General features: G+C 45.5%; 1 protein-coding gene across 5 annotated transcripts in view; it reads right to left on the reverse strand.

The window, feature by feature from the left end:
• LOC125023617 (formin-like) overlaps nt 1-13,780 on the reverse strand; it is a 49,218-nt gene that overhangs the window by 7,034 nt on the left and 28,404 nt on the right. For 3 of the 5 annotated variants that reach the window (XM_047610995.1, XM_047610996.1, XM_047610993.1), the window contains 7 exons: nt 12,981-13,042; nt 12,635-12,723; nt 11,627-11,756; nt 11,376-11,522; nt 11,025-11,289; nt 5,162-5,254; nt 1,261-1,312 (listed from right to left, as the gene is read on the reverse strand). In XM_047610995.1, the coding sequence (XP_047466951.1) occupies nt 1,261-1,312; nt 5,162-5,254; nt 11,025-11,289; nt 11,376-11,522; nt 11,627-11,756; nt 12,635-12,723; nt 12,981-13,042 (838 nt within the window). The remainder of the gene's footprint in view (nt 1-1,260; nt 1,313-5,161; nt 5,255-11,024; nt 11,290-11,375; nt 11,523-11,626; nt 11,757-12,634; nt 12,724-12,980; nt 13,043-13,780) is intronic. The other 2 variants (XM_047610998.1, XM_047610997.1) reach the window with 1 other exon arrangement.

Genomic DNA, 13,780 nt, shown 5'->3' on the forward strand with positions numbered 1-13,780 from the left:
TGTTGTATGTGTTTGTGTGAGGATCCCTCACCCAGCACAGATGTGAGAGCCCACCCAGGCCCACGGAGAGCCCGCTGACGCCCATATTCATCAACAGCGTGTCACTTTTACGAGGTGGCTCTGTGGGAACCTGAGAAAGGGCCCCCCCGCCTCTCGCTAGCTCTACCTAGCGCCAGTCGGCCAGCCCCCTCTTTAGATGAAATTAAAGGAAAACTTCATTAAAGGCAAAGGTGCTGTCAGCTGCGGGGCCCTTTTGATCAATATACCGCTCCAAGTTCAACACCTTCATTACAGTGGTGTCACTCATGCATGAGAGGCTGCAGACACACACACACACAGTCACACACACACATTTGAGTCTGGTTCAGCAAAGGGAAATCTCACTATGCGGCGAGGGTGGGATGAGGACAGAGAATGAGAGGTGCGGCCGTCCGTTAGAGACTCTCTTGGCTCAAAGGCAGCAAAGTGAAGCAGAGCAGTTCGCTGAGTTATAGTGTTGTCCAAAGCAATCAGCTTTCTAATTGTTTATACTTTCCATTTCCCTACGTCCGGCGTTCTTTCACTTTCTCCTTTATGCGCTTTTTGTGATTTATTTTGGAAGTGGGAGAGTTACGATATAAAGCAAACAATCCTGCTCTCTGTCCAAACAAGGCAAAAAGTAATCAGTTTGCTTTGTTTGTCTGCTCCGCCATATTTTTCCAATATGAAATGTTCCAGATATGATTTTGCCTGGACGGCGAGCTCAGCGGCTGCCAGTGTTGTCTCGCGCCTATAAATCAGATGCCTCTCAGAAAGCTCTCGGGAGTCTTCTTCGCAAAACACCGCAGATAAGAACCATAGGAGCTGCAGGGGAGGGAGCAGAGGGCGCCCCGGTTTATGTATGTACGTAAGAGGAAGTCCATCTTTGTCTCTCTGGTTTTTATTTGTCTTTAAGATAAATTAAAAAAGTTAGCGCAGGTGTAAAAATACTTAAAATATATCTGTAAAAAAAAATAATTCTTAAAAATGAAGCCATCCCATCCCATAACAGCATCATTCTGTAAAACCCTATCAGCTCCTGCTAATACCCACACAAATAGAAGGCATTAGCGTTATCAGATAGCAGCCATGTTATCTATATGAAGCATGCTAAATAACTCAACACAGCTGCAGCAATGTGACGTTTGCAATCCATAAGGCTTGGCAGGAAACTGCGAATGCTTTCTACGCAGACCCCGCGTTTTCTCTACCGTTTCTTGGCTCAAAGCGGCGTTTTCTTACCGTTTCAGCGCTGCACTGAGCCGCTCCTCTTCGGCAGAATGCTCCTTTTGAGCTGCGAAATAGGAAGAGAACGTTTAGTTAGATCATGGTGCAGATTGTGGCGTGTGTTTAGACACAGATAGCCGAATGATTGATTCCAGCTCCGACTACTACTGGCTCCAGGAGAGGGGGCTGTGTTGACTGGGCCATGTTTGGAGCTAGGAAGTAGAAGAAGAAGGGAAGAAGAAGAGTTGAGTTGAGATGTCATTGAGCATGTTATCCAAGTGACCGTTAAGCACATTGTAAAGTCTGACATGCTCCTGTGTTTAGACGCACGAGAGTGTGACGCCCGGGCTTGCGGGTGGGGAGCGTGTGTGTGTGTTGTGCGTGCGCGCCGACATACATGTGTAGACGGAGCTGAAGCAGAGGTGCAGGGTTGAACAGAGAGGCTTGGGAACTGGAGGCTCCTGTGGACTCCTGCCATGTAAAAGTGTCTAAATGCAAGGCAGATGTGTGCGGCGGGCCAGGCCGAGGTGCAAGAATTTATCTAGGGCCAGAGAGTGCCTGTGATCTCAGATTTATTGCATTTTTCCAGATTCATCCTTTTTACAATGATGGGGACCTTTCCTACTTGAAGATTTAAGAGGGGGAAGTCTCCAAAAAATTGTTCAAAGGAGGGTTTGGGGGTCTTTTGGGAGAAGGTGAGCTAAAGCCTCCGATCAACCAGCCCTTTTTTTTTTTTTTTTTTTTTTACATGTACATGGGCAAAGGGGTTGAAGTAAACCTAATGAACAGAGGGTGGCCATGTCTGGGATAAAGGGAGGAGGAGGAGGGGGAGGAGGGAGGGGGGAGAGGAGAGGGGCCGTGACCAATGGCGTTAGTCTCAGTGGGGGTCAGGCTGGCGCCTGAGGTACCCCTCTGGTGCGACTGTGCAGAGGTGGCACGGGAGCCGAAAGGCTGAGTGAGAGCGAGAGCCAGAGACGGGGAGAGAGAGCAGCCGGGAGAGAGTGAGGATGTGTGAAGTTTCTCTTCCTCCGCTGCCTGTGTAAACATGAAACCACTAGTCGCTAACTAGAAAGTTATGAGACGTGCATGCTGAGAGGGACAATAAATTAGGGCTTTAAAACTCTGACACACTTTTCCAAACCGCTGCCGTACCTAGCGGCCAGATAACAAAGAGAGGGAGAGCGGTCTGAGATGGATGCTGAAGATCTCCGTAAAACATCCTCCTTCGCGCCCTGCCCCGCCCTCTACCTGAGCTTCATCAAAGCTGGGCTCTCTGGACGGTTGCTATCTGCAGCTTCTGCGCTGCGCTCGCAGATTCGCAGCCGCCTGGACAAGTGGAAATTTCAGCTCCTGCGCTCGGGCTCTCTGACAAGCAAGAGGACGCAAGAATGCGATGATGCACTCGCATTATTCCACGGAAGAACCGGCGAAATGAGACGTACGCGAGTCGAGATTAGAAGCAGGAATTTGCTTTCAATTAGTCATGGCGCATATTCAACATGAAAAATATGCCAGTCAGAGCATCCCCAGAGGTTTCAAAGGGCTCCTATTAAAGTGGGGGAACAGAAAAACCGGTTGATTGGACATGTTGAAAACACCACAGTTTTTTTTCTTTTTTTGTTTTTTTAACCATATGAATAGGAGGGCTGTGCCTCGAGAGTCAGGGAGACAATCTCGTACGAAAGCACAAAAGCAAATCCCCAAAAGATCAGATAAACACTAAATTCTGGAATAATTTCAGAGAAATCAGACACAGAAGGTGCGTCTGAATAGGCTCAGGAGAAGAGCAAAAACAGTGACAGGACATGAGCGGGAGCAGGCTCGCAAGAAAATGGATCACTGGATTTAGATCTGGGAGAGATCACACAGGCAAGTTTAAGAGGCAGGGCGTTTGGGTTCAGCTGCAGGCCCTGCTGAGAGCTTCTCCACAGGCTGCGTTAAGGGTCAGTGCTACTGAGAAACAAAACCCTCAGGACAAAGTCTGTATCTGTCCGTTCTCTGCATGAGGAAGACATTATTCTGTCCTTGGAGGCTTTCTTACATGATACATTTCAATGTGTCAAACACATGTATTTCTGCGTCTGCTAGCGTTCACCTGGGCGAGAAATCCACTCTTTCGCCGATGAGTCAGAGTTTAAGAGCCTCGGCCCGTTCTTTGAAGCGGGACCCGTCGCTTTGTTTTTACCTTTTGAAGTCATGGAATCATCGCTGATTACACACCGCTCCTCCCAAAGCACGGGGGGAAACGGCTCGAGGAATTCTGTTTATGAAAAAATGGTTTACAAGTATTCTGCTGCCAGGTTTATGTTTAAGATGTGCCTTCGCAAATGAATGCCGTGCCAGAGAAAGTGGCAACGGCTTTATGTTTAAAAGCTTTACAAAATTAAACCCTGATGTGGTTTAAGTGTCTGACTTTTTTTTTTTTTTTTTTCCCCTCCGTGTCCCAGCGCACACGTGGTTTGTGATAACAACCGTCTTTTGAGAATGTCAAGAATTGTGTGCAGCGGGACTTATAAAGGTAAAAACCTGTCAATGTAAGAGAAGCAATTCTCTTTAAACGCATGTATTGTGTGCACAGCGTGCCCAAGGATTGTTTTTAGCGCGAAAGCCTCTGGGACAGGTGGATTTAACAAGCTGCCTGTTGCCACATCCTCAGTTTATCCAGGAACGACCGTCTCTGCAGATGAGACAGCGGGAGAAATAGATGGAGCCCTCTGTGGCAAACTTGAACACTTTCATGGGATCCTCTCGGATGCAGGGGACGGTTTGTGTATAATAAAGCTTCGCTGGAGCAAACATGCGGCAGCATGTGGGTGTCTAATGGGCATCACTTCAATGACAAGTGGGCCACAGCTCAAGGTAATGTGTACATAGTCACCTTCAGCATTTAAGCTACTATTGTGCTCGTGTTTAAATTCTGACACGCTCACTTCCTGAGGAATTAAAGCGACGGGGCGACGGACGGACTCTGAATCAGAATCAGAATCCATTTTCTCTTTGTGTTCTTTCCCAGGAAATCTCACGACCCCAGAGTGCCATTTGCGGACCTGATAAAAGAGGTGGAAACGGGGACGGACAGTGAGATGATCAGAGAGGCTCGGAGGAAGCTCGGCTCCCGTCACGGTGGTCCGCACGAGCGATCTGCTGGGGCCAGCCAGGCTTTACAAGGCCGCGGCCAGGGATGTCCTGCCAGCTTTATGGAAGCCGGGCGTACATGAGAACCATGTTTGAGGCAACGTGATCCCTTCTACAGCCCCGTAGACTCCCGTCCTCATGCTGTCTTACGGCGCACCGAGACGCCCTCTCTCAGCAAGCGCGAAAACACGCCCACGAGTACGAGGAGACAGATTCTCTACGAGCCAGCTGACTGTCTGACAAGGCAAAAAAAAAAAAAAACATAATTATATCTCCCTCTTTTTAAAGGTCCCACGCTGCGCGCCTGGGTGAAAATGGGGCCTTTCTAGCCCACGACCGTAAAGCCTTGTCCGAAACCAGCGTTTCACCTTTGAAGGCTCTGAGAATTTTCTTAACAGCTTCACATGAAGCTTGTGAGCAGCGGTGAGGGCGAACATCAAGTGAGGCTATCAGGTGTCAGCGTGCGTGGGTCATCTCGACTGACTCCGATGCTGTCGATGTTTAATTCAGGTAACTAGCACCTGTAGCCATGTAGCTACATTAATGATTTAATACGTGTCATTTTTGGTTCATTTTAATTTAGAAGTTTGATGGTCTTTCACTGTATTTTTATTTCTGAGGACTCAAGAAGAAAGAAACTACCTGAAATCAAGTGATTTTAAGGCAATATGCTACATCATGATGACACTATGCAGTTACATCCAAAAAATGAAATTAAAACTGTAAAACAAAAGGCAGGGAAAAGAGGAAAAGTGTGGTTTCTACCGGGAGCTCGACCCACCTTCAGAGATGAAGCGCTCCATCTTCATCTTAAAGGGCTGGAGATGCTCGTCCAACGAGTTACTGCACACTTTCTGCATGCTCTTCTCGCAAGCTGGCAACAAGAGGCAAGAACAAAGGGAAATGATTAATAATCAAAGGGAAATGGAGGATTTAAAGCTGGGAGAAAAGCGAATGAAGAGTATAAAAGTTAAAAGACATCCAGGGATAAAGCTGAAAACCAAAATGGTTGATTAACAGCATAACATGGTAAATGATGAAAATGTTGCTGGGAACGGTTCACTGTGGTTTTTAATCGTCCTTTTTTCTGTTCGTGTCTTATCTTCCTTTTTGTGCAATGTGCATCGAGACCCCGTGTGACAAAGGAATGCCTCCAGACACTTCTCTAATTCAGTGAACAGGAAATGAATGTGACAGCCAAAACACGGTTTTAACACAAGGGTTTTTAAAAAAAAAAAAAAAAAAGAATTCACACACACGGTGCTACAATTGCACTTTTGTTACCCTGCTTCTCCTTTCATACAATGCCAGAGAGCATCCCATGTCTTACAGCTTGTTTAACATGTTGCAGCCTAATCAAAAAATATGTACACAATGAGCGGCGCTGCCTTGTATTCCCCCCTCAGTGCCGTCTGCACATGTGGGTGCAGCAGATGTGTTTGCTGTTTGTGGAAGATTTTTCTTTGTCGTGCCAAATGATCCAACTCACACAAGCTCGGAGGAAACAGCCGTGACTGAGAGCGTTCCAGCCGAACCTCTCCTCATTTCCTCTCAACTGTAAGCCTGGGTTACTATACACACAGACGCCTGGCGAAAGAAATTTGGCACAATCCCCCAACCTGTAAGTCATTAATGGCAGCAGTAAATACCTTAACTTGCTTATGACTGCATGGCTAAATCGTTCTGCAACAGAACGAGGGCATTAACAGGTCTGGACGCTGTCTCACTTTCTCGCCACTTTAAGATGCAAGTTTGGCTCTCGCACGTTCGCACGTGGAGAGGTTGCACCTGCAGCTCAGTAAACTGTTACATCTTTTTTTTTTTTTTTTTTTAATCAGATGTCAAAATAAATCATTGAGGAAACACGACCTCCGATCATTAAAACTGGGGATTAACCATCTACAGCAACGCAGTCTGGATCCCAGACTACTTTTTTTTAAAGCCATGGACGGCGGGAATAAAAAACAGAAATCGGCAAACATGACAACCAACATATCCTGTTTGGACAAACCACGTTCACTTACCAGAAATCCCCCAACTCAAAAGGATCTATTAAAACTGTGTTCAAAACAGCAAGTCTACAATTTAGAGGCGGCTCTCTTCCAAATGTGGTCCAGACAGCAAAGGCCGCAAGGAGGAAACCCACAAAAAAAATACAGCAGCTGTTAAGAATAAAAACTAAAAGCTCGAGTTTGAGACATTGTCTCGGAGTGATAATACATTTTCTGGAAAAGTGCATTCTGAAGGAGGATCCTCTTGCGCGTTCGTGTCTGACGGCTTCAGACGAGACAGAAGGGCTCAGGTCGTACGGGCATTCGGGGAAGATGTCTCTAGTTGAAATGGAGCAGCTTTGATGATGAAAATTATTATTAAAGAGGAAAACAACAAAAATAAAATTGTGGGGTAAAATGTGTTTTCATATTAGACATTATTTGAAGATTTAAATAACTTATTTTTCTTTCTTTTTGAAAAAGGAAACATTAAATCTGTGTCCACCATTTACCACCATTAATAATGTGTAATTCTCATAAATTATGGTTACAATAATTAATATTAACTCAGTAAGAATTAATGGTTGGATTAGATTGTGTGTGTATGTACATATTTTATATATATATAGATTAATTATAGTACTAAAATATAACTTCTCCAAATAAATGTTATTCATGCACAGTGATATATGTGTGTGTACAGTAATATTATATTATTATATCTAGCCAATAATCAGTGTATTTTATTTTATATTCTATTTTTCTATCTGCAAGCAGTGAAGCTGAGATGCAGCAGAAAAAAAAAGCTGATTTTACGGTTTTAAGCTACAATTTCCCTGTTGGCTCACTTTGCCCCATCAGACTTTGTCCAGTCATGTAGTCACGGCCGACCCGCTACCCACCGCAGACAGCCGGGATCATGGTGGGAGCCACGGCTTCCAAATTTAAAAGCCTTCCACTGTCACTATAAAAGGAAAACAGATTCTGCAGATTTACAAGTGGAATGATAATGTCTCCGATAATCAGCGATTATTCAAATCACAGAACTGAGGTCTGTGGCTTAGTGCACGGCCGTAAGTCTCTTATAAAACCGGTTTCCTCGTGGATGTGAGCTGATTGGATAACAAGTGCTTTATGGACTGTGTTAAACCGGCCAAACCAGAGAAAATCTGAATTTTTCCAGAGCTGGATTTGAACAACAAAATGTGCAAATACACTCAAAGAGAGCGTTTTCGTACGGGCAGCGAGAGGACGAACCGGGCGAATCAGAGAGAATATTCCGAAGCGCTCAAGGAACGCACGTCTAAAAAGAGACACTGCTGATGCCATCATATCCGAACCGGAGAAAGTCAGCTCGCTATTGCATAACATGAGCGAGCATGTTAACAGCTGCGGGTAAAGGGGGGCGGCGACGGTGGTGGAGTAAACGGGAAGAAAAACAAACAAGAAAGCCAGACTTCTGCCCCACGATTTGCCCTGTGTGGTTTGCAAAATGGGCGACTTTGATGTCAATATGTACTTACGATTCTACCACAGTAAGCAAGAGCCCCCAATGCAGCTACCAGAGAATTACAAGACAATGCACAACTATAGAGTGTGGATTTAAAGAAAATAGTTAACAGAGGACGGATACGCTGCGGAACACCACAAGATATCTGCTCTGGCTGTTTGATGAATGCCTGGGTCTCGGAAACGCGGCCAACGCGGCCCACCGCCTCCCATCTCCGAATCCCAGAATCATGATAAAGCATAAACACAGAGGCAGTAAACAAATGACAGCGAGCGCACAGAGGGGGCGGCAGAGAAACGCAGCACACACAGGTGATTCTTACTGTCAGTGTCATAATTCTCTCATACAGTGTCATTTTTCTTATAAGCCCTATAGAAGTTGAGGTTAAACAAGTACACTGCCGGAGGCCTGGAATATTCTAGTTATTTATACCTGGAAAGTGAATTCTCTCACTGATCCCTAATTATTTCCAGTTCCAAAAGACTGTCAGCGAGGCCGGCCAGGAGGCTGCCTCAGAAGAGAAAAGGTAAGCCCTTCTCTCCCCTTTTCCATCCCTCATAAATCCACCTTTATCCATCTAACTACAACTCTTCTCCCATATTTATAGCTGGAGAATACAGCACTGACAGGTAGAGGCTGGAGGCAGGACTAAACACGAATGACCCAATGCTTTCTGAAATTCTTACCCTGTCATTTTTTAATACGTCCGACATCCAAAAACATCCAGTAATTTAAAGCTCTTGTGTTAATTTGTAGCAAATCAGTGACAAAAATCCCCCAAATGCATCATTAGGTTTTTTCTTGTTTGGCGAGAAGTGAGAAGGGAGGTGACGGCAACTCTGTACGCCGACTTCACACGTGCTGTGAAGCCTGCGTCGTAAAACGGACCTCAGGCTAAAGGCCCTGTCTGAACCTGACATTAAAAGCCATTTAAAATCAGGACACTGTCTGATTTGCCACAGTGATGAACGCCTAACCTGGACCAGGCCTTCTGTGAAACACTAAACTCCTCTGAGCAGCAAATGAGCTCTGACTGTTTCTTTTTATATGATCCTATTTCATTCAGTAGCATCCCTGCCCGTCTGCCTCGTCCAATTATGCTGCAGTTAAAGGGATCTTTTTGTAGGTAGTCGCCGGTCTGAACGTGGTAATCTGAAGACGTGAGAAGAATTAGTAACTTCTCGCGACGGAGCCAAAGCTGCACAGAATTTATATAACAGACCTGATCTTAAGCGCCGGCATTAACTCAAATTCTTCCGACGGGAGAGTCCTACAGTAGATTTAGCTCCTTGTGGCCTCTCCCTCATCCCTCTCCCTCTGAGAGGAGCACAGAGAGAGGTCATCACCCTCTCCCCAAACAGGAAGCCCCATCAAAAGAGGATCGTGTTTCTACACAAGCCAGTGAAGAAGAGGGCAGCCAAGCGGACGGCAATCCGCTCACGAGCATCACAGATGACTAGCACAGCGCAGGAAAGTCAAAACGCCCGCACCGATGTGACTTAGGACCTAAAACAACCTTTTGCGTGCAATGAAGACTTGGCGAAATGGGGGGAGAACAATGAGCACGGCGAGGTGAATTTCTGACTGTTAGCGTCAAGTCTCCTGACCTTTGACACCGAGGCTGGAGGGCGAGACACGGCCGACCGCTGCAGTCGCCACCTCAGGATCAGGTGAGGGGCAGCCAGCGCAAGTAAACCAAAGTGTGATTCAGTGCTAGTTTCTCAGCGTCAGACATCGTTCCCGATGTGGATGGAAGTGATCTGTGTTAGCTTTATAATTAAGACCAGTTGCTTTCTTTAGGCTGGTTTATAATAGCCGGGCATAAATATTTATTCCTGGCGGCTGGAGAGGATAAAAATGGTGGGAGTCATAGGTGGAGCTCACCAAGCATCCAGAATCCAATGCTCGCCCTGTGATGCAAATACCCCCGAGGACTACTGTGCCAGACTGCGCTGCAGCAGAGATCAAATGCGAGGGCCCTTATGTTGCATTTATTGTCTTCAGGTCTTCCATTTTTCCTAATAAATGAGTGACAGCTTGAGGTGGGTCTGGGTACTTTAGTAGACTCTTTGTATTTTTCCCCCGGGTCAGAGAGGAGAGGGCTTTAACAGCAATCTAAAAGACGTAGGGGAGAGCTGCGGAGCATATCTAATTGCTTTCATATGCCGTATTATTGGTTGATTTAAATAACCACAGACACTAGGGGCACTGGGGGCCATCGCCTTTAACCTCCTCGTGGCCCTGGCCAAGACTAACTGGCTGGCTGGCTGGGTTACTGAGTGGTTCGGCGCCCAGGACACAACTAGCTGAACTTCAAAAGTGCATTTGTTTATTTATCCGGCAACTGTTTCCTCAGCGACCCAGAATTAGTCACTCAGATAGTAAAAAAAAATAAAGACGCATCTAAATGTTACGCTATTGGTCCTGAAATAGACGAGGCTGCTGTGTTATCATGACATGGCTGTTCAGATACAATGTCTGGAAACTGGGAAAAGCTGCCTCGGGCCATTCAAGATTGTGAATGCACCCAGAAACGTCTCGGAAGAGGGCAGGAAGGGTCCGTGATTTACATTTAAACTGCTCTGGTGACAGATGGTAATGTATACAATTACACCGACTGATTTACAATGAAACAAAGATGAGCCGAGCAGTTAAATTCCACGTGGGGTGACGTTAAAGCCTTGATATCCACAGTGAAAATAAATGTACTCGCGAAGGCATGGACGCGCCGAAACCGAAACCTTTGTCAACAAAGGGCGGACTGTGAGGTCACTACACCCTAGCACTTAAATACTACATCTGCATGAAAGCAAACAGCTCAACCTCACATCAGAAGGAGGCAGAAGTGAGTATTCCTCATTTATATGGGAAAACCAGAAGCGCTAGGACTTGCTAGGTTTCTAGCTAAGTGCTACAACCATCATAAAGACAAAGCTTCTCCTGAATCCTGTTGATATACTGGTCTACAAGTGGCCATATTGCTGTGACAAATATGAAAAAACAAGACAGACTTTCAGTATCTATTCTGGTTATGTTGGTTTCTCCTCTCAAATATTGGTTCACTGAGCTGAGATGTTTCTAGGAATCTCTGCTAGAAAATGGCCGACCGTCGGCTCTGTGCCCTGAAACAGAACATGTCCTACCGCTCAGATCTCTCTTCAGCTTTCTGGTGTCTTTGGTGAGGTCTTCAAACTTGACCTGAGCGGCCTGGAAGAAGTCCTGAGGTTCCGGTAGCGGGAACACACTCTTCTCTGTACCTGCATGCTGGAACCGGGACACAAACGAGAGTTGTGTTGAGTAACAGAAGTCTAAACAGGGGCAAACGCTTGCAGTGTAACACCAACTTGCCTTGTCAAAATTTCGTAGGTAGTATATAACCACATAATCCACCAGGTTGATACGATTGTCCTGAAAAGTACGACAACAAATGAGATTTAGGAGCCTGCTAAGCTGAGGTCACGTGATAGATGGGGAGTTTTTAAACGGTGTGTTACCCTGCTCTTGACGTCCTTAAGCTTGGGGAGGATCTCCAGTCCAAAGCCATCAGCCTGTCCTCTTGTCCTGTTCCCTCCGTTCATATAGTTCCCAAAGGCCAGAACTAGACCCATTACATCCCGCAAACTCTTACACTCTAGCAGATCCTGATGCAGAAACACACACACACATCCACAGCCTCTTGTGTTAGCAAAGCTTCATGTAGCTTAATGGGACTTCTGATGCACGCTTATGGTTGCGATGCTCTTACTTTGCAGACATTGGTGATAACCTCCACCTTGCGACGTATGGAGGAGATGGTGTCGAGGAACACTGACTGGAAGATGATACAGTGGGCTCGGCCTGCGAAGTCTGGAATCTGGGAGAGCTCATAGAGAAACCTGGAAAACAAAAGGGGAGGAGGAGCAGAGGGACGGGAGGAGGAGGAGGAGGAGGTGGGAGAGAATGGGGTGTGATGTGTTATGACAGAATTAAACAAAATGTCTAACAGGAAGCACTATTTTGGGCCGTTGGCAGGCCGAGCTTCCACACACAGGCCGGCTGAGTCAGTGTTGCTGCTCAGAGGCAGGCCGCTGCTCGGCTGGGTTGGAAAGGTCCACGGGGTCGGGTGGAGGGAAAGCAGCGAGCGGCGCACGGAGACTGATCAAAGGTAGCTCTGGCCTGATGCGGGACGACTTATGTAAACAGTGCCGTGTCGGAGGGGAGCGGAGCGGTAACATCCTGTGTGATTAGGCCCTGCTGATGGAGGCAGACGCTGAGTGGGGATGACTCAGGCAGCAATAGTGACAGCTCTGGTCAAACATGGAAATGGGAAGGCCAGGCTGAGCGGCACCGCAGGGTCCAGGCCTTGTTAACTGGCCAGGACTACTTAACCCCGACAGGAACTACTGAATTACTGAAGTAATGTCCAATAATGCACACGTTTACACACACACACACAAAGTTAAAGATCACTGACTGAAAATACAAATTCTGGTTGATCAATTAAAAAACATTCTAAAACATTCTTACAAGTCTTTAAATTATTTCAGTGTTTCAGTATTGGTTTGGACGAACTTCAAACATGATTATCATAGCCAATCTGTGAGTCTGGTAAATAAGAAATAAATGAATAGCGCAAGTTGTCTGAAAAGTTCAAAACAAAAGATAAATTAATGAATGATTATGGACAAACATGCATTAATATACGCCGATACCAGTAAACATCCAACACATTTTAACATGATCCATGGCAGTTTTCGTTTTTTCTTGGTCTTACTGTTCAGGTTTGTCCAGCAGCTTGACCTCATCCTCTTTGGAAGTCTCATAATGTTTCATAATCCTGTCCATCTCTTCACTGGTGGCTCTCTGTCAACACACAACACACAGCCTGTCACCAAACTGTAGATCAACACGGTTAAACATTTGCAGTTTTACAGAATGAAATAAAGTAGGAATGCTGAGACTACCACTGTTGCAGTGAAAAGAAATTCCCATCCTTGACAATCAGTCACATATTTAGCTTCATTTGTATCAATAAAAACATGTTTTTTCTTTAAATCTGTAACATGACCTTAAAGGCTCAGTCTCACTGATTTATTATGTTACACAGGATCACTACTTACATTTTCATATAAAGCCTCAATGGTCTCCAAATCCACCACAGAGTGGTCCACATTAAGCACAGCTGGTAAAGATAAAAGTGAAGATATTCATTATAAGCACTGGGCCTTATAAATGGATAAAATCTTGGCAGAGGCATGGCGTCTTTTAAGTGCTGCCAAGGCTGGAAGAACAAACTCCTGACCAGAAACGTAAACTCATTATGATCCAGTAATTTTGACAAACGCTGGTTAACAGGACATTATATTTTCATTTTAATAATTTATGTACTTTCTTAATAATTTATACGCACGACATCATATATATTACAGAAAGAAAAAACCCAAAACCTGCAGTACGAGCACAGAGTAATAACTACAAACCATAATGCTACTTGCACACTGCATCACTTTCACACCCACAACCAAAGTGCTTCATTTAACTGCAATGAAGCTGAGTTATCCAAGTAATTTAGAATATTAACTTGAGGTGGTTGGACTGAGACTGGGGCCAGGTTGTGGTAGCAGAGTTATGAGGGGCTGATTTGGTCAAATGCTCGACCAACGTACTCACTCCTCAAGCAGACTAGGTTTCAGAGAACAAGACATAAAAATGCTTAACCTCCGAGTCACCGGAGACAAAAAACACTCAATGACTTTCAAGAGGGGCAGTGCAAGGTGAGCTATCGAGAAACTAAATCCATAGGAATGGGCGAATAAAAGAAGAACACTGTCTTTGTCTGCAGAGTGCACGGAAGGCAAAAAGGACCTGCACAAAAAGAGAAAGCTACTCCTGCGCTGTGTCTGAGAGGTGTCTGAGGTTT

Source organism: Mugil cephalus, chromosome 17, assembly GCF_022458985.1.
Source record: "Mugil cephalus isolate CIBA_MC_2020 chromosome 17, CIBA_Mcephalus_1.1, whole genome shotgun sequence".
NCBI lineage: Eukaryota > Metazoa > Chordata > Actinopteri > Mugiliformes > Mugilidae > Mugil > Mugil cephalus.